Here is a 27,795-nt window from a genome sequence, read left to right on the forward strand (position 1 = left end):
GCAGACCTGTGGCTCCCGGAGGCCCCACCTGAGCCGGCTCGGCTGTGCACACGGCCAGTTTTATTCCTCTTTTGAGAAGTCTCAGGATGATCTTCAACACCAGAAACATAAGCCCTGAACTCTTGCAAATATTCTAACAACAAAAGGCAAGAAAACACAGAAGCCAAACGGCTGTGAGCCAGGGAAGGTCAAAGTTACCAACTGTGCCGACTTAAGATCCTTGTCTCCCCACATTAACGTTCACTTGGAACCAATCCTCTCATTTTTCAAACGTGCAGGGAAGACCAGAGCTGGCGGCTTCCGTGACTGATCACCGTGACCTGAAAAGCCACCCCAAGGTAACCTCCAGGGAGCTGTGGAGGTGTAAGCGGCCCGCCGCTCTCGGGGACCAGGTTCCGCCCCACGGGAGCCAGGACTGAGGAGTCCGTTCCACCCGGACCCCCCTCGCAAGGCGGCCGCTACTGCTGCTCGTGCAAACGGGCGATGGGAAGCCCTGGGATGCGAGATGCTCTGGAAGGGCTCGTTTCACCCTCATGCTTTCCTGTTGGGCTGTTGGTGTCTGACAACAACATCACCCAGTTAAAACCTCTCAAAGAAATCCCGCCGGAGCCATCTGCCCCTCCCTCCCGAGCGCCCACCACCCACATAGCCGATGGCTCGGGACTCTGCCGGGTCTGGACTCACAGGCTCGGGAAGAGGAAGCATCTCAGCAGGCGGGGGGAGGTTGTGCCGGCGAGCGGAGGGGAGGCCTGGGCTGCCTCCCTCAGCAGGCCACCCCCCAGAGCCATCGCGGGTCAAAAGGCCCAGCCCAGGGGCAGGTGAGCAGGCGCCCCCCATAACCCGAGTGCTGCCCACGGCTGCCCGTGGGCCCCGCTGGACTCTGAGAGCCAGGGCCAGCTGGACACTGGCGGCAGGGACGGGGGGGACGGCAGCACCCACCCCCAGCTCCCGACCCTGAGGGCCCTGCAGGCCAGGCTCTGAGATCCGGGCCCAGGGAGTCAGCTCCCGGCTCCCACTGCGAAGGAGCTCCCGCCTCCTTCTCGGCCGCTAGGTGGGGGCCGAGAGCAGCACGTGGCCCAAGAGGAGGGGAACTCCCAACCAAGCTGCCTCCTCCTTCCTCAGCCCACCTGTCCCACGCTTCCCAGGACGATTCTCTGGCTCTCCAGTGCTTCTGACACTGTTTGATGGGCAGTGGGGGCAGCTTGGAAACGTGGGATTCACCAGATGGGGCAGGATCAGCGAAAAACCCCACCTTCAGAGAAACCTCCACTTAACCCCTGCCACGTCAGAGCGACTGCTCTCACCTCCAGGGCCGGGGTACCGGCTTTTAGAGACGGATGCTGGGAGCAGGACCCGCTGTACAGGGATGTGCCCCGAGCCCTCCCCCCACCGGGGCACCAGCTGTGGCTCTCGGGACTCGCAGGGCTGGCACCACGGGCACAGGGCACTTGGGGTGGGCGTCCTGTGCAGGAGCGGGTTCGGGTGCTGAGGAGGGGCGCAGGAGAGCCTCTCAGGGAGGAGGGCGGCGGGGTTCCTGCTAACGCACCAGTGACATCCAGCGGACGCTTCTTCAGCGCGGTAACCACCGGCCCATCTTTCCTGCGTAACAGGGGGCTGCTCCGTCTTTCAGCCACTTTCTGCTTTAGCCTGGAGCGTAATTTCAGATTTGGCTCAGAAGCTGTGAGAAAAGGAGACATCATTACAGCCAGGCAGACACAGCTGGGGTCAAGGTCATCTTGCTGGCGGTTTAAGAAACTGCACCCTGGGTAAGCACTAGCCGAACACGAGCGTGCTGTTCCAGGGAGCGCGGAGGCAGCGGCCCGGGGCCCGCAGGCGACTGCTTCCGGTCTCCGGCACCAGTCCAGACGCTGAGTCAAGCGTCCGGAGGCTGTCGGTGGACTTTCTGCCGCAGAGGGCTACGTCCGTGTGGGGCTGCTGCTGCGCCCACGAGCCATCGGGAGGGAAGCTGGTGGTCAGGGGCAGTCTGTTTCGCTCTCGCTCATGAACGTTATTACGATTTCCACATTTCAGGCTTTCTGTTCACCTGCAAATCAAAACCCCACCTACACGTAACCACCCAGGAACAAGCTGCCCATGTGAGCTCCTGGCCACCTCTGAATGTCCGCTGTGAAGGCGCGAGGGCACTGCCACCCCAATGAGAGGACAGGCCACACTGTACAGGTGAGCACCCGTCTCCCTCTGCGTTCGCCTGACCCCAGGGCACAGGTGTTTGGCTCGGTTTGGTTTTGTTAACAGCTCTGCTTCCGTGGACGGAGCCCTTTGTGAACCCGCAGCTTTAAGCCCTCGGTGGCACCACCCTCTGCACCTGGACCCAGACCACCCCCAGACCAGTCCAGTCACCCATCTGGGGTGGGACCCACTGTGGGAAACTCCAGCACTCCGGTGAGGCTGCCGCCGGCGCCCGCCGTGTGGACCCGGCATAGGCACCTCCTGGTCCAGCTGCCGGCGGCACTGGAGCCCAGGGCAGGGCGAGGTCGCCCCCACGCCGGAGATGCCTGTGTCCTGAGGTTTTACTTGACTGCGTTCAACCTCCTACTACTGTGGATTTGCAGATTAGTCAGTTTTTACCTCTTGTTTTCGTTTTTAATCAGCTACCCTGCTGTTTTTAATCTTCCTGGAACAGGAAATTTACTGCTCTCTAGAGCAACAAGCAACACAATCGAATCTCCCCTGGAATCGGAAGTAATCCGGCTGGGGCTATGCAAATTGGGCCATGCGTGCGTTTCGCGGCTGCCAGCTCCGCCCCTCGGGGAGCAGGGCTGAGGGGTCCACGCCACCAGGTGACTCTGAAGGAGGCAAAGGCTGGCTGCTCTGTGGGCCCTGGAAGAGGGAGTGAGATGCTGGCTGCCTAAACTGCCCCAAGAAATCAAAACCTGTTAGGAAGGCGGCAGCCCTTTCCAGAGGCTCAGCCTGTCTCCGAGGCCCGGGTTCAGCGAGAGACGCCCTCTCTGCTCTGAAGCGTTTGTGTGTCAAGCAAGGCTCCCTGGAAGGGCTTCCACCACGAGAGAGGAAACGGAGCGACAGTGAACCAGCCTCTCCACCAGCCAGGGCTCTGCTTCTACTTTTTAAGACACTTTTTAGACCACTGAGATAACTGGAGATTCACATTTCATTTATTTCTATTTCTACACTGAGTTTCTTACTTTGCCATTATTTAAGAAGAAAAATAAAGCTATAATCTCACCAGATTGATAATCAAGACAACAGCAGCTCTTCCCCACCACCCAGACCTCAGCCGAGTCCACACGGGGCTTCCACAACCACCGGTCCATTCGCGGGCTGAGGGGAGAGGGCGCCCCTGGGAGCCAGGGTGGCGCAGGGTCCAGCCCCCGTGGAAGGGCCCCGTCAGGGGCTGCCTGGAAGCAGTGAAGCAGGGCCATGTGGCATCAGGAGATGGTGTGTGGATGGGGCGGTGACAACAGGGTCACCAGGGCCAGCCTCAGACCGGCCGTGCACTGGGACTGCCCTGCAGGCCATTTCACGTCCAAAGTTCCTGGTCGAGTGACGAGACCACCAGGTCATCAGCAGGGCAGTCAAACTCTGCCCCTTGTCTGTCCTCCCACGTCCCCTGCCCAAGGACCCCAGACTACTAGTGTGACTCACGCTCTCCCCATCCACTCCTGGCCCCCATCTACCCCAGGGCCCACCCTGGCCTCCCTCAGCCGCCGCGTGAGGGACAAGCTGGCTGCCCCCATCCTGACCCTCTGGTGCCACACAGCAGCCATTTCACTGTCTGAAATTACTCTGTTCAGTTACCTATTTCTTGCCCTCCCTCCCACCCTCTAAAACTTGGGCAGGAAACTCCAAAAGACCGAAGGGTCTGTCCTGCCCTCTGGTTCCAGTGAATTCAGAGGTGCCTGTCCTGCAAAAGAGGACCCAATGCAGGACTCACCCCTCCCCACGCCAGCCGCATCCGCTGGCCCTCCCGACGTGCGGGGCCCAGTGCAAAATGGAAACAAGGAGCTGTGGCTGAGACAGCCCGTTTAACTGACGGGCAGGTGTTTAACCTCCCGGCGCAGGGCTGGGGTGGCTAAGCCGCGGGGGTTGGGGTGGGCCCTTCCCCGGGAGCCCCCAGTCTGCTTCCTCAGCCGGTTCTGAGGCTTTCTCCTGCGTGGTGGCTGTGATGGGGAGGGCGGCAGCCTCTGGTCTAGGGACAGCTCACGCTGAAGCGAGTCACAGACTCCACCGCAGAAGCACAGTGACCCACTGTCCAACTGTTCATTCATAAGCCTGTTTCCTGAAATGTGAGACGCCATCACCCAAACGGCTCCTGAGGATGCAGGCGGGTTGCCACCTGCCTGCGATAAGGTCACGGTCACACTGCCATGTGCAGGGCCATGCAGCTGCACGCCCCGCCAGTCACCCCTGACTGCACTGGAGGTCCCGCCGTGGTTGAGCCCAGTGACCAGAGCTGCTGCTTGTGCCTCCTGAGGGGGTGGGGGCCGCTAGAAGCAGAGCACAGAGGGGTCGGGAGGCGTGGCTCACAGCACGTGGATGCCGACGGTCTCCACAGACGGGGTGCCTGCTCCTGGGGCCCCGGGGCGTTTCCCCTAAAGGCCATCAGACGGGGGCAGATAAGACCATTCACTCTCTCTCCCAACCTAAAGATTCTGCCCCATCCCCAGCACCTGCTCCCCTCGGGCAGGAGCGCGTCCATGAGGCGCAGGCTGGCTCTTCACTGTCCCTCACCTCCCCTGCACCGATTTTACTGACATTTCAGTTCTCTCCACGGCAGTCACAGCGTAACTCCTCGTGCGGTGGTAAGCCCGAGCTGTTTAACAGTCAGGGGGACACAGGACACACACACAGAGGTCAGCCTGTGGAAGCAACACTGCTTTGTCCTGGCACCAAGTCCAGCAGCCGGCAGGGAAAGCAGACATCCAGACACCCAGGATGCTCAGGACGAGGTGGTGGCAGCAGGACGGGACGGGACGGGACGGGACGGGACAAGACGGGACGGGACGGGGCAGGACGGATCAGGCGCAGAAAGCACCCCCGGGCCTGTGCTCGCAGCTGCCCTTCCTGGAACCCTGCAAGGGCAGCAAAGGAAACTTCAAATAAAAATGGAAGTGCTGAAAGAAGGCACCTGAAGAGAAAGGGGAGAAAATGAAACGACGGGAGGCCCGACATCAAGTCCACGCAAAGCCCAGGAGCGGCCAGAACAGAGCGGGGAGGATCGCTGACGGGCGACTCCAGGCGTGAAGCTCCGTCAGGAGACCTGGCGCCCCGGAGGGGGCGCTGTGGGCTCGCCGTGGCCCCAGGCGGTTCACTGGGGGATCCGGGAACCTTTCAGAGCCAGGGAGGGGCGGGGGGCACCAAGGGCCAGCCTTGCGAGTGGCGTCAGATTCTGCAGCAGCGACTCAGGGCAGGAGGAGGACCTGAAAGTCGTGAAGAGAAGTGACTTCTCGACCCAACCTTGTTCTCTGCCAAGTGGGAGCCAGAATAAACACATTTACCAGAGACTCAAAAAACTCATATTCTGTGTGCGACTTCTCAGAAAGCTTGGGGAGCTGCACAACCAAGGACGAAGGTACACGTGGAGTCTGGGGACGAGGCAGGCGCCCCCCCCCCCCGCCAGGAGACCGCAAAAGGGAGGGGCACAGGGGCCCGGCTGGGGCCGTGGGGCCAGGAGCGAGTCTTCCTGGCCTGAGCGGAGCCTCTGGCCCGCCTGCCCTGGAGCTGAAGCAAAAGCAGGCGCAGAGACACACGGGGAACAGAGCCAATGGTTTACAGTGACTCTAAATGGAATAGAACCTTTAAAAATTGTACACCTGAATCTTATATAATATCATATATCAACTATACATCAATTAAAATAAAAAAAATCCAGGCTCCCAGAAAACTAAGCAAATGAAAAAAGCGATCAACTTCAGGATAAAGGAAAGTTACACAGGAAAGGAAGGGCAGCCCAGGTCGCCGTGGGTTCAAGGTGCACTTTCTGTGCCTTGTGGTCACGACACAGGGCCGGGCAGGGCCAGGCAGGGCCGGGCAGGGCGGGGCAGCTGTTCCTAGCATAAGCCTTGTGAGGTGCTTTGATTTATGTACATTTGTTTACTCTGATAACGACAAAAGAGAACTCTAGAAAGACAAATGACAGGCTGGAGTATGATCTTCGTAGCACACACGACACAGGATACGTACATAACATATAAAGAGTGTCCACAGAGCAACAAGAAAACAGTGCCTGGGAAAACGGATGGGGGAACAGCCACCAAACACCACACAGGGAGGGACCCTCCCCATGTGACCGGCCTGGTTCCAGACACTGGGTACGGGAGCGGGCTGGACCAGAAAGTCACAGCCCGGCTCAGGGGCACGGGCCACCCGGCACCCACAGGAGTGAGACGCAGCGGTTCGGCAGCATGGCACATAGCTCACTTGAGGAGGGAAGATGAAAGATAAAGTCACCCAAACTTTTCTAAGAGTGACAGAACTGCTCGTGGAAACGTCAGAGATCCCGACTTCTGTGTCAGGCCGGCTACGGTGAGCCTGAAGCACCCCGTTACCCAGGGGACGAGGGCCTCTCGGGAGCCGCTGGTGGGATGCGGTTTGCTCGTTCTTTTAGGGTGCGCAGCCTCTTTTGAGCTGGCAGTCCCATTTTTAGGATTCTATCCTCCAGAAACAGTGAACAGAGGTACCCATGTTTGCTGGCAAAATAAAAACCAGGAAACAGTTACAACTTCTACGATACTTGCACACTGGAGTCATACAGAAAAAGGCGCTGATCGTCACACACTGAAACGGGGGTGTCCATGGTATAATATCGGACAGAGAATAAAGTAACAGGCCGAAATGAAAAGCCAGTGTTTTGGTGGAGAAAACGACCACACACATATCACACACACACAGACACACACCTCCACGCACAGGCACAGGCACAGACGATAACTGGACAGACAGACGCCAATCCAATCACAGGAGAGCCTCCCGGAAGTCGGACTCAGGACGTGTGCCTTTCGCTGATGTTTTAATTTGTTATAAGTATGCATTGCTTTTGTGAATTTTTTTAAATTAAAAAAGCACTTTATGTGAAGCTTAACGCTGGAACCGTCTACACCCTCTTCCTGCTAAATCAGTCGACTCAGTCTCTTGTCTGAGATGGCCGTCCAGCTCAGATACGAATGAGCGTATCTGGGAAAGGCCAGGGCCACATCTCCCCGGGGATGTCCCACACGAGAAGCAGTTTGAGTCTGACAGACATCAAGGTTTGAAGGGAGCCCTTCTCGACGTCATAGCTGCCTGGTACTTAACCAAACTCGCCATGTCTAGGCGTTCCTTTGGAAAAGCACAACACAGCCTTTTTAAAAACCTCCTGAATACTTTCTCATCCGTGTTTTCAAAGAGCACAAAGTTGACAGAAGACAGCCAAGCACGAAGGCCCCAGTGGTGGCGGGAAGCTCGGGGACCAGCGCTGCGGGCACCGCAGTGAACGTGCTTCTCCCCGCCAGGCAGCTCAGAAAGCGGAGGCGCCCTGGCCCGGCCCAGCAAGAGCCGTGGGCATCCGTCCCACGACGCCTGACGGCACGAGACACACCCAAGTGAAGCCAGACTCGGGCTGACGCTGTCCCTAACTGCCACTTTCACAGACCGCACAGCCTGTCGCAAACTGCACAGCAGCAGAGCGAGCCACTCCTGGTCCAGCCCGGGAGGTGCCAGCACTGCTGCCGGGGGCACAGATGAGCACGCCCACTCGGGGAGGCTGTCCGCCCCGGCGCCTGGGCGGCGAGGCCCAGGCTGATGGCACAGCTCTTCCTCCCCAAGCCGCGCAGCTTCAGCCGACGAGGGAGAGAAACCTGGCACGTTTCCCGCATCGCGACGACCACCTGACATTCCCCACGGAGAACGCAAGCCCGGCCACCACGGCTGGGAGGCGCAGGGCGGGGTGAGCATCCTAGAAGGAGGGCTAGGGGGTCCCCAGCTGCAGAAGTGAATTCAGGACAGAGGTGAATGTTTTTGGCGCCCAGCTCCACGTAAGGACCACTCAGGAGCTCTGCGCCCCATACCAGCCCGGCCTTCTCCAGCCCGCGGCTGGCGGAGGCCTGCCGTCAGCGAGAGAGCTCTCGACAAGGCTGAGGTGAGCGGCTTCCCACTGGGCATAAAGCAAACGGCCAGCACGACTGCGCCGACGCCAGCCAGGCCTGCAGCACAAGCCAGTGGCCACAGAAGCCGGAGATTAGCGGGGACCTCGGGGACCAGATGGTGGGCCACGTGGCTGGCGGGGAGCAGCGGGTCGGGGCCAGCGTGGGTTCACGGTCCTGCATCCAGAGTCCCTGGGGCCCTGCGACAGACGAGCTGTGCCAGCTCTGGGACCGGTGAGGGGGGAGGGTCTCCAGGCGATGCTGACTGAGTCTGCCTGGGCCAGGCAGGGCCAGAGAGAACGCCTGCCCGTGGACAGGACCCCGTCCGACAGTGAGTAGCGTGTGGGCACGTGCAGGGAGCTGCTCGGGGCCAGACGATGTTCTGACTTCTCATGGGGCCTCAGTGGGAAGGGACAGACGTGCTTTCCCGCAAGGAAGCCCCAGCGAGAGGTGGACGGCCCTGCTGGGCGGCCCGGCGCTCAGCCCCGCACGTCCATCTCCCACGTCCACTGCCCCTGGGCGCCACCTGGCCACCCCCAGGGCTGGGGGGGATGCCGCACACTCAGTGCACCCACTTCATGGTGAGAAGCTGAGGCCAGGGAGAGGCTGTCATGGGGCACGGAGCTGCAGACCCGGGGGAGCCCCACCCGAGCGGCCGGACCACGACCCACTGGCCACAAGGCGAGCAACCCCTGGCTCCGCTCCCCCGGGCAGGCGCAGTCTCCGTCTCCTGGCCCCGGGTCTCCCTCCCAGCACGGCGCCCCGCTTGCTGACTTGGGTTTGGGGGTCACAGCCTGAGTCTGCAGGATCAGGGCGTGGAGGGCGATGTAGGGGAGCCGCCCCCATCACAACAGAACCTACTTCTGTGGAGCCTGCGGGCCGTCTCTGGGTAAAACCCACGGCCCTTCTTAGCAAACATGAGTGACAACCACACACTGACACTGGAGAGATGAAGACGAACGACAGAGTTTCACCTTCACCAGTAAAGGCTCCAGGGCCCAAATGCAACCCCGCCCGATCGCTGGGGTCCAGCCCGAGGGACATGGCCGTCCCGGTGTGGCCGCCCCCCATGCACCTGGGATGTCGGTCAGTCCTACTGAGGCTGAACTGTAATCTCCCCGTTCACTTCCAGCCCTCGATTCCAGGTTTGCGACACCGAGCCCTCCCTGGGGCACAGCTCTGCCAACTGAGAGGCCGCGTGGCTGCTGTCTTTGGGACGGGGCAGCAGGGGCGTCCCCAGCCCCATCTCAACACCCATCGCTTGGGTGAAGCTGCTTTAAAGCATTTCTGTCTGGAATGGACCAAAACCCTTCAGATCACACAAACTTTGTGCTTATGAGAAGCAGCTGTGTAGCAGACCCACTCCCACCTAGTGGGGCCGAGACCCCCACAGCACCCTCAGCCGCGGGCTCCAGCTGCCGCCCCCAGACCACCGTGCCCTTCATCCACCAGCAGCCAGGCCCTCACCGCTCGGTCACTCCTTCTCTGGCCCCTGCCCTTCTGGCCACCCCACTGCACTGCCCACCCAATCTGATCTGTCTTCAAAGTCACCACCCACTTACACCGTCACCACTAGGGAAAGTCCAAGAGACCCAGGCGGGCAGCCTGCTTGTGTCTAAACACCTTCTCCTTCTGGTTTGTGGCAGAACCCCTCCAGGCCACCCTGAGACATCTCTGCAGGAGGGCAGAGTGTTTCTTCCCTGTACAAATGTCCCTCCCAATCTGGAACCCCTGGCTGCTCCCCGCTGAGGGCCAAACCCTGACTAGCTCTCTCACTGAAGGTACTCGAGACCCGTCACGTAGGGCTGCCGTGTCCCCTGCTCACCAAGGGCCCCCGCGGACTGCAACCGAGCAGAGCACACCGCCAAAAGGGACGCTAGCGTCATGTTGTTTAACAGTGAGTCTGAGTTTGGAAAAGCAGGTGTACGCGACTGAGGCTCACTGCTTCTGGTATGAATCATAAGGGAGCCCTCAGGGGCATCGTCTCACAATGACGCTCTAACACAAGAGCACAGAGTTTAAATGAGCAGGTGTTCCCTGAGTGTGCCCCCGCACCCCAGGCCCCCGGGCACCGACCTGTCTTTCTGAGAGGAAAGTCGTCCTTGGCGTCGTACAGGCCCAGGACTGGGTGGTTGCAGGAGGCCGACACCCCGCTCTGCGGCGGGGAGCTCTGGTCCAGGGAGCTGTGCTGCGTCTTCCTGGAGAGGGAAGGCGGGACAGACTCAGTTACTCGGCACCGACCCGGCCCACGCTGTGCGCGCTGGAGCCCCAGGTGCCCCACGGCGGGGCTCCTTCTCCTGACCCGTCAGCCCAGCTCGGCGGCCGGCCTCCGAGGCAAACTGGCCTTCGCTCTGGGGCAAGACTCTCTGCGGTCCTGGCGCCGGGGCTCTGCCCTGCCCCTTCCTCTTGGGCAGCTCCTGACCTGGTCGGTTCTGAGGCTACATGGGGGTCACCACCGGCCACAGAGGGGCCTGTCTCCGGAGCGCGGAGGGTAGAGGGAGATGGGGGCTCCAGGTGTAGGGAACACAGGAGCGTCAGAGGCAGCTGAGACCTGGTGGGGGCGCTGCGGGGACAAGTGCTGGTGGTGTCAGGGTCCTCAAGGGCAGAAGCCACGTGGGGACGTCCCTTCAGCATAAAGTATACAGTTTGCATCAGTGCCTTCACAGGACAGTCACCCCAGCCATCTCCCCTTCCTCGGGGTTGAGGGGTTGACAGCAACCACACTGCCCTGGGAGCTGAGCCAGGACATTTACTGCCTTTATGAACAGTGGGCACAGCTCAAAAATCCTTACAATGAGTAGACTGGGCGGCGGCCAGGAGGGGCTTGGAGGGGGGTCCGGCCTCGGGATGGGGGGGGCCGGCTGCACTCGGGAGAGCCTGCAGCAACCTCCTTTGACGGGGCCGCCCGCTGAGCCTTGCCGGAGGCACTGGAGGTGTAACGAAATCTTTAAACTGTGTAATCTGCTTAATGGCTTGAAACCAATTTGCCAACTTGCTTATTTGGAATTTGTTAGACTATTTATTTGAATACACAGTACTCCACATCCGTGCACCTGGTGTTATTTGAATCAAGAGCGTGAGCTCTTAAATGCTTACAGGTGGATATTGAAATATTGGAGAGCAAACTGGTGCAGAGAACGTGATGCTCAGAGACCAGTGCAACGATCGCAGCCCGTGTGCCCCACGAGAAGTGCTCAGGGAGCCCAGAGAACAGCCCAGCGGGGTGGTGTCCCCGCCACCGCCACCCAGGGCACACCGCCTCCATCAGGACATGCTCAGGGATGCCAGGGCGGGGGCTCAGGGTGGGACAGGCCACCCTCCTGCTGGCTGCACCCTCGCCAGCGGGTTCTACCAGGCCTCAGGGAGCCACTCCCGCACAATCTCACTGAAGGTCTGAGGCAACTCTATAATTCATCACATCTTCAGGTCCTGTCCTCCGGGCAGCACGGCCTTGGCCAGTTTCACGCCAAGCTATAACCTGAGGAAAACTTCACTTTCTATTTCGTAAGAAACACAGAAAAAGGCTCTGTGCGTGTTATGCGATTTGAAAACACAGTGATTACTAATGAAACGTTATTGTAGACACTAATCACCATTGTCGTTCCACATTAGTGGTGGAGTCTGTTTGTAATTAAGCCAGAAGCTGGAAAAGCTAGTTGTCTGAGATCTAACAGGCTTTCTCTTCTGTTCTGGTCTCTTGTGCACCGAGGCCGTCAGTGTTCGGGTCCTTACTTTCTCGTCCAGACTCAAAATGAGTGAGATGAGGAGGCAGCTGGCGGGGCTCCGCGTGGTGCGCTGCCCGAGAGCCCTGGGCAGGCCTGCTCCGCACGGTCTAGGGGAGAATTCCAGGCATCGGGAGCAGGCGGCCGGACCAACCCAGCTGGTACCATCACAGGTGACTGACGCCAGGCTTCACAAGAGTGACTCAGGTCACGCACAGCAGCCTAACTCCCCCGAGCCAGGCAAAACAGCTCATCGCTACATGACGGTGATGCTCAGGCCTCCTTGAGAGGCCAAGAGGAGGGCTTCTCCGGGACAACACACATCATCTGCCCTCCGGTGGGGCAGCCACCCCCAGTCACACAGCCCAGGGCTGACACCTGCCCCAGTGAGCAAGGGTCTGGGCGTGTGAGCCCAAGTCAACCCTGTCCCTGGCTGCATGTGCACTCACACTCACCCCCCCCCACGCATCCCACCCCCGTGCGCCCCCCACGCCCAGGACTCACCCCATCCCACCCGCATGCACAGTCACCCACTCCCATGTGCACGCACGCGCACACACACACCCCCTAATGCTTGGGGCAGAGTCTGCAGGGCTGTCTTCTGCCCACCTCCGCCCTGACCAGGACCGACCTTCCATGCTTCTGACCCCTCGTTCAGCCCGGGGAGGGTGGCTCTGTCGTACATCTGCTGCCATCCTGGTTAACTGAAGGGGCATCTTATCTTAAAGACAACCCTTTCTGACGAAGATTGCAGTGCAAACATGCCTTGTTTCCTCTCTAAAGGTTACTTTGACTGCAATACAGAATAATGCTAGACGCAAACTCGCCTGTTCAAATTCTGTCAACAGCTGGCCTTTCCCGTTACAGATTTATCCAAGTGACTTAAATAAATCTTTCCATCACTCACATCAGCCTTGGCCAACAGCAAGCTACGCGAGCGATTGTAAATGTTACCGCGAGCACAGAGAAAGCGGCAGCAGGAGCCCCAGTCTCCTCCTGCCCCCGCACACCCAGCATCCCGTAGTCTCAACGCGCAGCCCGTCCACAAGCGTCCACGAGACAGTCACAGTCGCGTTTCACGCCGAGGCTCGAGGTCCAGCGTGCCTGATGGTGGCAGCTCACCTCAGTTTCCACCCCGGTTTCAATGCTCAGAAGCCAAGCGTGGCTGGGGGCTGCCGCAGTGGACAGCGCAGACTCGCAGCGAGTCTAAAGGGGACACTTCTGATGTGTGTCCACCGTGGAACCGCCACTCTGGTAACGCCCCAGGACGGTGTTGTCCCCACTGGCAGCGCCCTCTGCCCTCTGGGAGGAACCTCCACCCCTTTCTCCTGTGTTTTCTTCTCGAAGTTTTAACAATCCAGCTTTTACGTTCAGTCTACGGCATTTAAGCCGGTTCTTTCAAGCAAAGTTTTCCCTCCACGCAGCAAGTGACTGTGTGGTTCGCTCCATGACTTGGTCTGGTTTGGGGGACAAAACAAGAAAGCTGCTAAAGCCACCCCCACTCCAGCCTGCTCGCCCCAACCCCTCGGGGAAGAGGGCTCTCCCCACCAAATGCTGAACCCAGACGAGCGAGCCTCACCCAGGCCGGGGGTGCGATCAAGGCCGCCCTACTCCCCAGGAGCAGCCGTGTCAGTCCCTCGTGGCCCCGGGAAGCGCTGCTGGCCCCCCGTCTCCCCCACCTCGCCTCCCAGGTGCACCTTGTTCGCACTCCTCCCCAAAGCCCTTCTCGCTTCCAACCTCTCAGGGCGGTGCCTGCAGCTCTGCCCAGGGCCATCCGCTCCCTGGGAGCCCCAGGACTGGGGGGACGCACTTTCCCCGCCAACGGGCTCCAGCCTGCCCACCACCTACAAGCCCATCATCATGGCCTCCCTTCCTGCCAGCCCGGACCCCCCATGACCCACTCATGGGGGGTCCTGGCACTGGCCACTCCAGTCTTCCCCTCACGTCACTGTGGCCCCCATCCAAGAGCTCCAGTGTGGTCAACCACGACCCCGGCTCTCCCCCACCCTCTCTGGGCCCACAGACTTTGTACGGCTACCGCTGAAGCCCCCTCGCTGGTGGCGCCTCTCAGGACAGCTCCCTCTTCTGAAATGGTTCCTGGTGCTTCCCTGCCTGCTGATCACATCTTCTAAGTGTTCCCTCCTGCGTCCCAACCCCTCCCACCCAGGACCTGGGAGCCCCTCCCCTCACTGCCCTACATGCTGACTCTGGGGTCCCTTCCTCCACCCGGCTTCTTTCCTGCCGCCTTCAGCTCAACAGCACGGACAACATCTCAACAGCTACCTAACCTACTGCGTTTGGGGCATCAGACTGCACCCCCCAAAGGGGAACAATGGAGCTTCCCCGCAGCAAATCCCAGGGGGCTGGCACAGGTGGAGAGACCGCGGATCAGTGTGACCTCAACGTGGGGTCTCCGGGTGCGCTGCCAGCAGAACTAACCATGAACCCCCCCACTCTCTGCCGCTCTCGGGTGCGCGGCTGTCATTTACGGCTGTTCAGGGACCATGGTGGCCTTCACTGCACAGCTCACGTGTCTGCGCGACGTGCAGCGGCCGCAGACACTCGGGGGGGAGACAGTCTTGGAATGAAGTGCCTTTCAGGTCGTATCAGGACCCCCGGTGTCGCCTGCTGGAGCATGGGGGCTCGTTTCAACGGGATTCGGCGGCATTTCTGTACAAACCGCCATCCACCTTGGGGCCCCAGAGAGCTACATTTTTCCCCCAGTGAAATGAATGATAATTACCTTTGATTTATGAAAATTACCGTATGATGTTTCTTCCAGAATGAAATTACTCTCGAAAGCAGCAGAAACTTATATTCGAAGCAAAACCCTGTGAGGCACCCGACCAGGTTTAAAGCCACATGGCTTGGTGACTCCATTTCAAACTCAGCCGGTGTCAATGGCCAGCCTCTGAGCTGTGCGAGCCTGGAGGACGACCCCTCTGCCCACGGCATCCTCCATCGAGGTAAAGGCCCGTGGGACACGCACCCACTCTCTTCAGTTCTGAGCACGAACAAGGCACTTCCGTGGTCTCTGTGGCTGACGAGGCTCCGGGAGGGGTTCTCAGTATATAAACAACGAAAATAGTGCAGGAGCCTTTGACTTGCCTAAGAACCAATGCAACACTGGGCAGAAACCCAGGAGGTGCACACGGACAATCCAGACCGGAGCTTCGGTTTAGGAGGCGGCTTTTGTGGCCAAAATACAGCCTGAGAAGCCGAGAAAATGGTCAGGCACCAGCCCACGAGCACCCACATCTGGGCAACGCCTCGTGCATTCGCCTCCTGACCACTCGGGTCCCACCAGGTGCTGCCGGGCCCAGGGCTGGGGGGCGTGGTTTCTCACTCCGCGCCCTCCCACCTGCCTCGCAGGGTGACGAGCTGAGTGGCACTCAGATCCACTCCAACACCCGAGCCGGGCGGTGGGAGGGGACCCGCCCCCGCACTTACCCGTACCAGTAGCGAGGGTCGCTGGACATGCAGTGGTTCAGGCTCCGGTGGGCCAGCGCCTTCTTCTTGTTGAGGACAAACTCCTGCAGCTTCATCTTCACTTCCGTGCTCGCCACCGCACCTGGCGCGGGAGAGAGCGGAGACCGGTGAGTCCAGGCTGGGCCCAGGGACGCAGCGGCGGGGACCCTGAACCAGTGCCAGAAACGGCAGGAAAGGGATGCAGGCAGCGGGATTCCAGCTCAGGACGCTGCTGACGTCAGAGCGTCTCAAGGAAGAGAAGACGGAGGGCTGTAAATAAGAGAACCTTCTTCCCAGGACGGCTTTATATACCTGCCTCCCACTTAAAACGCGGGTGGAAGCAGCACAAAAACCTACTGAACTGAACACAAACCCCGCCACAGGGAGCTCTAATATTCACACATAAAAGAAGGTTCTGAATTAGGCTTCCTTCTCACTGCAGCAAAGAGAGACAGAGCAGAGGTTCTGTGCAAAGCGAAGCATCGCAGCCCCGAGCAGCGAGAAAGGGAAGGAGCGTCCCAGGGGCAGGCGGGACAAGGCTCCCGCAAAGGAGGCAGCCAGGCCCCCAGGAACCCTCTCAGGGATGTTCCTGTTCCCTCCAGCCTACAGCTACCTACTCAGGCGAAGCACACGTCACCAGGCCGGACTGAAGCTGACAGCTCGTGTTTCGTGGTTTTCTTGTGGGAGTGGCGGTGACTCAACTCCATTAAAGAAAACTGGCAAACTTGAGAAACAGACACACAGAGACCCCAAACCCACCACCCAAATCCAAGGTCTGCTGGCACCAAATCTGCTTTCCTTAGAGCTGCCATTGGACCACACAGCACACTGGGACCCATCCTTCCATCGGAAACGAGGTGAGAACTTCCCTGTCATCACACAGACTGCAAACAGCATTTTTAATGGTGGGCAAAAGCTTCATGAGGTGAGCAAAGCGTACTTCACAAAACCGTTTCCTGACTGGAGAGCTCCTCAGACGTTGCCCCCGTGGTTCTGTAGGAACCATGTTGCACCAGCATCTTTGAGCAGCTGTCACCAACCGCGTTTAGGAGCGTTTCCTCAGGAGAGATCAGCAAAGTGACTACGTCTAATGAACACAGCGCACAGCCCTGGATGCATCTTCTAAGCTGTTCTCCAAAACGCCTCCATACGGTACCTCTCTCTGTCTAGGGCTGCTCAGAAGCCCCCGACCCCGCGTCTTCACCCGCGCCCGGGAGCTCCCCCCCACCCATGTCCTCACGCGCACGCGGGAGCACCACTTGCTGCAAATGAGAAGGCTGCCTGGTACCTCACTGTCGGGTCCTGGGTCGCCACCAGGGCGGGCGCTGGCCCTTCTCTCCAGTGATGTGCCTTTATGTCCTCGGCCGCTGTGCTTTCAGAGCCTCCCTGCGCTGCGTGTGGTGTGGTGGTGGTACCGTGGGTCTGTGCGTAGGCTTTTATAGGTGTACCCTTTGGTGTGTGTGGCTTTTTTACAGTAATACATTTATTGTGAGCCACCACATGCGAGCCTGGCACATTTAAACCTCCTGGCTCCCGGCTCGACATTCTGCTTGTGCGTGCAAGGTTTGCCCTGGTCTCTGTTTCCTTTTGAAATGTGGATTATATTCTGGTGCTGAGATAATAGAAAATGTTTGTCCCTTCAGGCACAGAGCTCCTAAAACGTGTGTAATTTCCCAAGTGGTGAGAACACCGGGCGGGGTCCAGGATGGCTCCCGCGAGGCTGGCCACCAGGAGGACTGAGCCGGGAGGGGAAGCTGGGAGCTCCCCACTCCACCCCATCCTCCGGAGGGGGGAGGGGGAGTGGACTTGGCAAACGATCACGCCGACGCGAGGAGGCCTCCACACAACCCCAGCTGTGCCGGGCTCAGGGCTCGCAGGTCGGTGCGCACGTCCAAGCTGGGAGGGGGACCGCGACTCCACCGAGACAGAGGCTCCCTCGCTCGGACCCTCCCGGACCTCGCCCTGCAGACGTCCTCATCTGTCCGTCCGTCTTCTCACAGAACTGAGCCCTGAACCTGCGAGATCCGATGCTTCCTCTGGGCAGGTCGTGTCAGAATTACGTGGTAGGACACCCACCCGGTGACGCAGAGAACTGCCTGTTGTGGGGAAACCACACGTCGGGTGAGCAGCAGGATCGGACGTCAAGTGCTCCGTGTGTGCGGAAAACGGCAGGAGAAACACGCGGCTGCGAGGTGGGTGTTCCTCGACACGGGAGGGAGGAGACTGGGCTGATTCCTAGTTCAGATGTTCACACGCTGGTTGCTGTGGCGTCTGTTCATGTTTTGCCGTTGACTTTCCCCCCCATTTCCTGAAAGCTTTGAAATGTATCTTTCCACTAGTTCGGGAAATAATCAGTTTCATCTTACCCTTGTTTTTCTGCAGTTGGACTGTCATTCATTCCGCTGTCTGTTTTTTCACATTTCATTCTGATGTGCATGAAGTGGACTTTGGTGTAAGAGACTCCACGGACACTTTGATGAATTGCTCGTAAATTGTTAACACCATTAGCGAAATATCTTTCCTGCCACCTTTATCACATTCCAGATATACCTGTCATCATTCACAGATTGAATTTCTGTCTGGCTGGAAACAGGCCTGCGTGGAAGGCAGCCTCCCCGGTGGCTGTTTCACGATGACTTCCGTGCGTCACAGACTAGGGTCCTGCGGAACGAACCCCCTGGGCACAGGCCCCTGACAGCTGCAGGGGGACCTGAACGGGGGCAACCAGGGGAGCATGGGGACAGCGCGTCAAGAAGGGTCCCTGGGACACACGGGCGTCTGTCTCAAGACTTCTCAGCACCTGAGGAAGCCACCCATCATCACTCGAGCAGAGATGCTGCCTGAGCTCCGGGAGTTACATGATGTTGAGTGTGTAGGGTGCGCCAGCCACAGGGCAGAGCTGCCCAGACCCGGGCTTACAGACCCCACGACACCCAGCGCAAAGGGCCCACGGGAGGAGTGACCAGACTGGGGGTGGGACATGACTGAAGGTTGCACCTCCGCTTCTGAGCACGCCTCTCGGTCCCCTCTGAGGGCACCCAGGCTGGACGTGGACACTCCTAAACACCTCTGGCCTAACTGCCTTTCCCGCCTGAAAATTACACCCTCACAGAGACACTGAAATCTGTGTGCAACGTGTGCGACCTGCAGCCACTTGGCATGCTTGAAGGGCACCCAGCCCCAGGGACAACCGAATACCACGCAGAGGGTTGCCGTGTCTGGACACAAAGTGCCCGACAACCAGGAACTTGGGGTGGGAGGCAGGGAGCCAGGGACACAGAGGGGACACAGCGTGCGTGAGTGTGCAGGTGAGTCCAACCCCACTGCAGGGAGAACTGGGGGCAAAATGAGGGACTCTGGTGTTTCCCTCCAGGGCTGCTGGCAGGGCAGGGACCGGACGAGGTGCATGAGGAGGACCATGACCTGGACAGCCTGTCCGAGGAGCTGACCCTCAGGTCCTTCCAAAAGGACGGAAGGACTCAAGGATGCAAAGCAGGACAGGAGGCAGAGTTCTCGAGCAGGACTTGACGTTCCCCTGGGCCTCCCAGGAGACAGCACCGACGCTCTCAGGAAGTACCTGTTCCCGGGGGTCCACTTCCCTCTGCAGAGTGGCCCCCGGGGCCACGCAGAGAAACACTCCGATCCCCCTGCTTCAGCCACACCCTGGGCTCGCACCACAGGCTCCTGTCCCCAGGAGGGACAAGGACACACTCCCCAGCCCAGCAGGTGGGGCGTGTGACGGAGCCCGTGACGGGCAAGGCAGCAAGACGTGGAGGGGGCAGCTGCCGGCCGGGAGGGACGTGGGCCGGCCCCTGGCAGGGCTGAGGTCCCTTTGGGGCACCTGCCCAGGCTGTCAGGACACCATGGCCCTCGGCCAGCTCCAGGGTGAGAGGGGCACCTCACCAGGCTCTCCCTGAGTCAGAGGGAAACAAACCCAGCTCCCCGAACCCAGACTTCCGGACGCACAAGATGACCTCAATTGGAGGGACTTCAAAAGGGAAGAGGCTGATCCTTGTCCTCGGGTGCTAGCTGTACTCTCATCTCCCACCAGATCTCCCCTCGTGAAATGGAAGCTCCAGAATCAATAAAACACCTTCAGGAAATGGACACCAAACGTTTCTAATTTTCACTTTAAAAAATTAATTCACGTTGATTATCAGTCACTCGTTTGACAGAGTTGACAGAGGAAGTACGAGGTACCTGCACGGAGCCAGCTGGTGGGGTCCGGGGCGAGTCAAGGACACAAAGCGCCTTCGGGCCACGGGAGGGACCAGGACACACCCTGCGTCACAGTCGCAGCCCTGCTTCTGCCAGGCTGTCGCCTCTGCGGAAGGGACGCCGCCCAGCAGGGCAGGCGATCGCTCTCACAGTCGGACGCTTCATCCTTGAACTCCGGCTCTTTGAGCCATCGTTTTAAACAAAGTGCACGACTTCCCTTACGAGATGGGCCCTGATTCCCAACCACGCTGCGCTTGTGAATGACGGTGAATGTATATAAACGGGAAAAAATATACATAGTTGTGTTAGTTCCAAACTGCTCAGAGGGTAGACTTGCCTTTCATCGGATTTTTCCTTTTAACATAAATTTTACAACAGCACATCTTGGATTCTGAAACACAGCTCATCTAAATAGAACGTAACTGATCGTCCATTCTTGCTGAGTAAGGTGAGAGCACGAATTCCAAGAATTCACTCTTCTATCAAATTAATAGCAGTAACTGCTGTCAGTAAGTAAAAGACAAAATTATTTACAATGTTTAAATTATTTAAAATACTAAAATTATTTAAAAGGCACAGGAAATGTTGATAAGTGTAACAAAACTTTTAACTAAAAATTCAAGAAGAACTTCGTTAAAAGAAAAAAACCAAGGAACTGAAAAACAGAAGCCTTGCCCTGTACCTTTAAATGCTTAAAAGCTGGAGATGCTCAATGTCATGTGTGTTGCCCGCAACGCCCCCTACGCTGCACCTCCTGTGGGAGGACTCCGGCCAGCCCCACGCACGCAGAGCCCCAGGCATGGCGCGCCAACCGCCCAGTGCCTGTTTGCAAGACCGCGCCCTGAGGCCGAACGCCCGACCTAGCACAGTTTGTTGTTAACACCGAAGCCAGGCGGCCCAAACGCACGGACTGCGGCCACCGGGGCAGCGCTGCGACCAGCCGGGAGGGAGGCAGGGACATCCCGATGTCTTGGCTAAGGGGCTGCTCGGCAGGCAGGGCCAGAAGTGCTTCCGACCTTAAACAGGCCTGCAGCGCTTGCTGAAGTCAAGTCGTTCCAAACCTCGTGAGGCTGGAGACGTTTTTACTGGAAGTTTCTGGGAAACTCGGAGGAACTCTAGACCTGCTATACCGAGCAGCTGGTGAGTGGGGCGCCCATCAGCCCGCCGGCCCCCATCACCTAGACCTCCACCCTCTGATGAACAACCATTTCCCCGCTCCAAAGAGAAACAAGCCTAGGACACACAGAGGTCCAGGCCAGGGAGAGAGGGCGGGCGGGGGCAGGGCCCGCGTCGCAGGCCAGGCGGGTGCAGCGCAGCAGGCGCACCTGGGCTCTGCTCCCCACTCCCCACGCCGTCCTGCCCGCAGCAGAGCCCCTCCCAGGGCGCCTGTGGGGACCGGACGCTGCTGCCTGTGGGTGACTGATAAAACGGAAGGTGGCACCCACGTGGGGGACACAGGACGGAGGCCACGGAGCGGCTGGGACGCTCAGCCTCCTGACCTGGGGCAAGGGCGCCCACCTAGACCTGGTTCTCCTGCACCTCAGAGTCGTCCCTGGAGTTTTAGAAATGAAAACGAGGGCGCCCACCCTCCACGCCAGGTCAGGGCGTCAGGACAGCTGGGGGCCCCTGACACCACCTGCTGCAGGCCTGGACGTGTCCGCACCCCGGCCGCGCCCTCAGAGCAGAATGCGTGGCGGAGAGGACCAGACCGGCGGGGGGCGGAGGGGTGTGACTGTAGCTGGCCGGCTGGGCAGTGAGAGTGGTGAGTGTGACGGGCACTGTCTACCCCGCCAGCCCACCCCACCCCACCGGCACTCAAGGGCCCACGGGGCAGCGGGTGCCGCCTTCCATTTTAGCAGTCACCCCACCCCACGGGCAGCGGCATCTGGTCCTCCCAGGCGCCCGGGGAGGGCTCTGCAGTGGGCAGCCCAGACCTGCCATTCTGCTTCCCCTGACGGCCTCCGTCCTCATCCTGGAATCTCGACGGTGGGTGATCAGCGAGCCTGCGAGCTGTCTCTTGTCTAACTGTTGTGATGTGACCACGTATACCGTTCAGATTTAGTGACAACTTTCAACTGTTGGTACAAAATTTAGGTCTCCTGTGGAACAGAACCTCTCCTGACGTGCTTTCTACGTTGAAACTCTTAGAGAGTCCAAGTAAAACTATGTTTAAAGTATATTGATTATTTTAACAGCAAAATGCTGTGGTAACTAATTACAAAAGCTATTAATTTTATGTTTAGAAACAATTACTAAGAACGTACAAACAGATAAACTGAAAATGAGGATAAATTAGCTACGTACTTTTAGGAAAAATAATATTCTCTTTCAAAGGGATCATTTATAAAATGTACAAAATAATAGAGACATAATACAGATTAATTACACTCTATCCTGACTGAGCTAAGACTGACAAATGCGGCGGCATTAGGACTGAGTCTCTGCTGTTCCCAAGGCACCGTTAGGAGAGGGACCGGGCAGAGGGCAGAGGGGAGGAAGACCCTGGAGACACACCACACCCACAAGGTGCTCGACTCCTAAGCACAAAGAGAACGACTCCAAACCAAGAAGAAGGAAGACGTCTCAGCAGAAGAGCGGGCAGGAAGCCTGAACAAGGGCCTCCCAGGAAGGGCAGCAGCACGGGGAACCTGGCCGAGGCGCCCTGCGCTCCGGGACGCGCTGCAGCCCCAGGGCGGAGACGAAAGTGCCGCCGGCAGCGAGTGCCGGGGGGACGCTGGCAGTGGGGACTCTCAGGAGCGGCACAACCGCCCTGGGAACCGCCCGCCAGGGCGCCCCGCGCGCCGGCCGCGCCTCCTCACGCCCACCCCGCCTGCTCCAGAGCCGCGCCCGGGGCTACAGCATCACCTGCAGGAGCTCCGACCAGAAGCCACCCCACACCCACCGACCAGAGGGGACGAACCCCCTCGGGGGCCACACGCAGCAGGACAGTGGACGAGCCGCACACCGGGAGGACAGGCTTCACAGCACGACGCCGGGTGGAGGAACCAAAGTGTGAAAACCCATGTGAGGACGAGTTGGCTCACATCAAGGTGAAAAGCAAAGTTACCCTTGGTGTCGGGGTGTCAGCGGTCAGGTGGCATGGCCTCCGGGCACGGGGGCCTGGAGGCGGCTCCTGCCCTGGCCCGGGCGCTCTGCTGGGTGGCGGCTACACAGGGATGTGCACACTGGAGACCGTGTGCTTTCTGCATGTGGGGCACACCCCAATAAAAAAGATTCGTAAGCCATCTCAAATAACAGACCTACAAAAATCTTCAGTACGTCCTAAGCTGTATCTCATGCACATAAAGGTGAAAATTTAAACAGAGGCGTGTTAAAATGACTCGTACGGGTGGCACCATTCTCAGTAGTCGAGGATAAAGGGTTTGAGGCTTTTGAGGTTAATATGTGTTGGTAAAATGTGCAGAAACGTCTATTTTTACACCTGAGCATTAAAAGAGTAAATTGCTCTATAGTCAGGCCATCACGTCCTGGCTTATTCTCAGCATTAATGGGAAACAAGTGAGTTCACTGAGCTGAGGGCTTTGGTGGAAACTGTAGAGCCTGGGGGTGTGGGCGCGAGCTCACCCCGATCAGGTCCCGGGTGTATCACTGGGAGGAGCAAACTGTCGAAACAAAGAGGCCCAGGGACACGGGAGGGACGCCGCAGCCTCCGGGAGACGGGCGGTGCTGGACCCACCCTCCCCAGGCACCGTGCGAGCCCCGCTCTTTGTCCGGCGGCTGCGCGGGAAGCACAGGCGGCTGCGGCCTCTGCCCGGGCAGACACGGGACATTCTGTGCAGCTTTTGAAGGGGGAACAGTATGCAGAAGAGCCTCCGGCTTGGGTCAGGCCAGGGGTCTCCCGGCAGGTAACAGACCACGCTGGTCTTCACACGAGCGCAGCCACTGTGGAAAGCAAAACCTAGGGTCAAAGGGCATGTATATAACCCAAATGTGGGTCATTGCGTCTCCATTCAGTGGTCCTACAAGCTAATAACACCGGGCAGACGCTCCCAAAACAGGACTTTGAAAAAGTTAGGGTTAAAGTTAGGATCTGAACTCACAGCTGAAGATCAGATGCTTCTGGGACGCCTCATGGTTTTTAGCATCTTTTAAGTCCACTAGGAGCTGCTGAATAGTCTTTCAAAGGCTTAAGTCAAACCACAAGTCGCACCAAGTGCCCCTGCAGCCCCCACACGAAGGCAAAGCCGGACTAGCACTGAAGCTGGGGCACTGCACACAGCCCCGCGGGGGTGCCCCGGGGAGCCCAGGCGCCCTGTCCCTACCCTGCTGTGCCCATCACAGCCCCCCACACCCCCGCCCACACACTCACTCTCTTTTCCTTTCTCCTTGTTCTTGAGCTGCTGCAGCTTCTGCTCCCGGTGCTGCTTCTCCAGCTCCTGCTCCTGGCGGTGTCGCTCCAGCTTCCGCTGATGCTCCAGCAGCTCCTGCTGGTGCTTCATGGCCAGCAGCTCCTGCTGTTGCTGCGAGCAGGGAAGGAGGAGACAGAGAGTCAGGGCCTCGCTCCCAACGGGAACCCTGGGCAGACACACACATGAAGGCCAGCAGGGATCAGCCTCCGCGCTCCCCGGCCCGGCCAGCATCTCTAAGGAGAGGGTGCTGTGGTCCGTGCAGGAAGCAGGGCTGCTCCAGGAAGTCTCCGAACCACAGGATGCTGACCATGAAAATGAGAGGCTGAGCTGCTGGAGGAAAACACACGCGAAGACGTTCGCAGTCTCATGAGCTGGGAATGTCTTTCTGAGGCGCCATGTAACCACTCTGAAAACTGCTTGGCCCTCACCCACCAGGACCCACCAACCCCACTCCCAGGAAGGACCCGTGCAAAGCCCTGTGTGGGCCTGTGCCGGGCACTGTGCTCGCGACAGCCCCGCCTGACGCACCTCAGATGCCCCCCGGACGTCAGCACCGCAGCAGAAGTGCGTGTCTGGACGCTAGAGACCCACCTCGCCAAGAAAAAGAAGAAACCGCAGGTGCCTGGAAACACACGATGGGCACAAAACAAGCAAAAAAGCCCCATGCTGACGGGGTGGTGGGGGGCAGACAGGTCAGATCCCGAGGAGCCCGCTGACCCGAAGTCCTGCAGCACGAAGCATAAAGCGCGACACTCTGAAGAGGAGACCCAGGCGCCGAGTGGCCGGTGGGTCAGGGCCTCGGCCTGAAGGGCTCCCCACCCAGGACGCTGCAGGTGCCTCTCACGGCCTCCCCTCCTCTTCTCCAGCTGTTCTATGAGGACAGCGTTGTGCCCTGAGAGAAGATGAAGGGGCTCAGGGGTGAAGGATGAGGGACACAGGGCACACCGCTGCCCAGGGCTCCCCAAGGGGCAGGTGGGGGAGGCTGCCCAGCTTTCGAAGGGTCCCCTGCACCCAAGAAAACAGTCTACACGGAGACACACGAGCCATCTACGTGAGCGTGTGTGTGTGCACGCGTGTGCACGTGTGTGCCAGCAGCCTGGGAGCGGGCAGTGTGTATCCAGGAACATCTCCAAACTCTCGTCCCTGGAAGCAGAGCCGGGCCGGCACCAGGCTCCTGCTGTGCCCACCTCCAGCTCCTAGGTCACTGCCTGGAGCCACCTCACTGCCGGGGAGGGTCCGGGCTGCAGGCGAGGCCCGGGCAGAGCCTCTCCCCAGCCAAGGGACCGCAGGGAGAGGAGCGAGCAGCCCCCACCACAGGCCACCCCTGGCTGCCTGGCCCCCCTCCCCTGACCGCCTTCCGCCATCTCCACAGTCTGGAAGTTGCCCAGGTTCTGCCAACAGCTAGAGCAGCACGGAAAGTAAGGAAACAGGACTTTAGTGTGTGAATAACGCCATTCGCGTCTTTTTCTTTTTTTTCAGATTCTACGTATGACTGACGTCGTATGGTGCAGCTCACAGACACAGGAAACAAACTTACTGTCGCCAAGGGAAGCGGGCAGGAAGGGATACACCGGGAGCTAGAGGCCTGCAGGGGTAACTACAGTATGTAAAACAGACGAACAGCAAGGTCCCACCGCGCGGCCCAGGGAGCTATTCTCAATGTCCTGTAGTAACTTACAGCGAAAGAGACGATGAACAAGAACGTGTATGGACACATATGACTGAGACATTGCGCTGCACCCCAGAAAGTGACCCGACACTGTACGCTGCCTAGACGTCACACAGTAAATTCAAAATAAAAAATAAACACGCCCCCCAAAAAGGAGACAGGATTCCAGACAGCTGAGCATTCCTTCCTATTAAAGATGCAACGCCACCCTCTCATCTGTGACTTGGGTTGGGTCTCGATCACGTTACACTGAAAACGTTAAAGAAAAAACCATCAATTGAGAAAACGCGGAAGGTGCAAGGTCTCCCCTTTCACTCTCTAAACAAAGCCCACGGCGCCGGCGTGGCCGCGCTGCCTGGGGAAAACGCCGTCCAGCCAGACCCGAGAAGAGGCCGTCCATGACAACGAATGAGCATCTGACAAAGGCTGGTGCGGGCGGGGCTGAGGTGCAGGTCCACACACCCAACCCGCGGGCGGCGTGCCCCGCCGGACCTGCCCTGCGGCCTCCCAGGGACCCCCTCGCGGCCCCGCCAGCCCACCTGGGCCGCCTCCACAGTCAGCACAGCCGGCAGCCCGGCCGCCCGGCCTCCAGGCCCTGCTGCAGCGGGAGCCAGCACAGCCCCACAGGACGGAGCCTGGGGGGTGGGTCACACCTGTGGCCACCCCTGTGCTGGCACACACAGCAGGACTGCAGCCCTGTCCACAAACGCCGCCACCTCCTGCCTTTCGCCAAGGGTTCCCTTCTCCAGCCGGGACCATGGGGGCAGAACGGCCAGCGAGGCATTGTAGCTCAGCCCCAAAACAGCGCGGGGGGGGGGAGAGGCGTGCGTCCGCTGGTGCCCAGGACAGCAGGCAGCACAAAGGTGTGTGTCCAGACCCTACCCAGCAGCACCCACCCGCCATGGGAGACGCTGGGGGACCCAGGTGCCCAGGACTGAGGGCCAGGTGCCCATAGACCATATCGTGCAGCAGTGTGCGGGGGAGGGGCCACCAGCAATGGGCACCCCGCTCAGCACCCACCTGAGGGGTCCTGGGTGTCACTTCTAAGAACTTTCTATGGAAAAGTTACTACCTTCCAAACAGCTGGTTTACAGGAACTGGGGGATAGGAAGGACGTTCCACAGGGCTTTCTGGGTAGCTGAACCCCAAGAGTAAATCTCCAAACTGGCTTCTGAATTCTGCAGGGACTGTGGCCAGCAGACAATACCATTTGGTGTGACCTGAGCAGGGCCTCGGCCCCTTCAAACTGGCATCACTGTCGTGTCTGGAAGACCAGCTCAGGGACTTTGCCAATAATTTCAAAACAGTGAGTTTTCTTATCTTTTAAGAGGAAAACCAAATTGCACCCTGGGGACAAGAGAGTGAGAGAAGTGGGGATAAAACGTGTCCCTTGTCATTTGTCTCGTTCCAAGAGCCGCACCGTGGACGGCTCCGCTCACTCCCCCGCGGATCAGGGCCCCACACCCAGGAAGGCACTCAGGCAGAAGAAACGTTTGTCGATCAGAATGAATTCAGAGACTGCTGCCCAAGGGCCCCACGGCTGCATCCATGGTAAAAGCCTTCACCGGGTGTCACCGGGCCAACGCCAGCGGCTCTGGGATCCCCTGCACTGCCAGTTCTCGGAGACGGACAACTCAGGGCTTCCTGGTGTCACTCAGGTCAGGAGCCCCCATGTGTCGTGAACAACAGATCTTGCTGTGAAGGGCAGGGCCTCTGGGTGTCACCTACACCCCAGTCGCCTACCTCGAGCCCCAGTTCCCTTTTAACCGCTCCCTCGGCATTTCATGTGTAAACGAGGTGCGGGCAGACATTCACTTAAGAGAGCCTCACAGTATTTACCTTTCAGCCAGGACCCAGAAGGAAAGTGCGATTTTTCAATTATCATTACAAAGAGACTGGAAACAACCACCCAGATACTGGTGATTAACGTTCACAGGACGACAAAACTCCCAGGAAAACAATACTGTCCTGGAGTTTTCGTGAAAGTAGCAATTAGCAAGGACGCCTTTGATGCCCCAAGTGCCCCGCGGCGTCACGGCGACATCGTCTTACGTTACACGGACGCGACACGTTGCTGGATTGCAGATGACAACCCGCGTGCTACAGTCCACAGAACCGAAGGCAGTGAGGACACACGCTCCCTCACAAGGTCTCAATGCCCTCCAGGCCTGACTCTCGACCTCTGACGGAGAGACTCCACACGCCACGCTCTGGAAAATGAGGGAGGGCTGCAAGGCAAGGGACGCCCG

At 59.0% G+C, this 27,795-nt stretch overlaps 1 protein-coding gene across 10 annotated transcripts in view; it reads right to left on the reverse strand.

Moving 5' to 3' along the window:
* HDAC4 (histone deacetylase 4) overlaps nt 1-27,795 on the reverse strand; it is a 270,948-nt gene that overhangs the window by 65,312 nt on the left and 177,841 nt on the right. For 9 of the 10 annotated variants that reach the window (XM_074364632.1, XM_074364631.1, XM_074364629.1 and 6 more), the window contains 4 exons: nt 23,838-23,988; nt 15,272-15,392; nt 10,176-10,297; nt 1,547-1,678 (listed from right to left, as the gene is read on the reverse strand). In XM_074364632.1, the coding sequence (XP_074220733.1) occupies nt 1,547-1,678; nt 10,176-10,297; nt 15,272-15,392; nt 23,838-23,988 (526 nt within the window). The remainder of the gene's footprint in view (nt 1-1,546; nt 1,679-10,175; nt 10,298-15,271; nt 15,393-23,837; nt 23,989-27,795) is intronic. The other variant, XM_074364630.1, reaches the window with a different exon arrangement.

This window comes from Camelus bactrianus, chromosome 5 (genome assembly GCF_048773025.1).
Source record: "Camelus bactrianus isolate YW-2024 breed Bactrian camel chromosome 5, ASM4877302v1, whole genome shotgun sequence".
Taxonomy (NCBI): Eukaryota; Metazoa; Chordata; class Mammalia; order Artiodactyla; family Camelidae; genus Camelus; species Camelus bactrianus.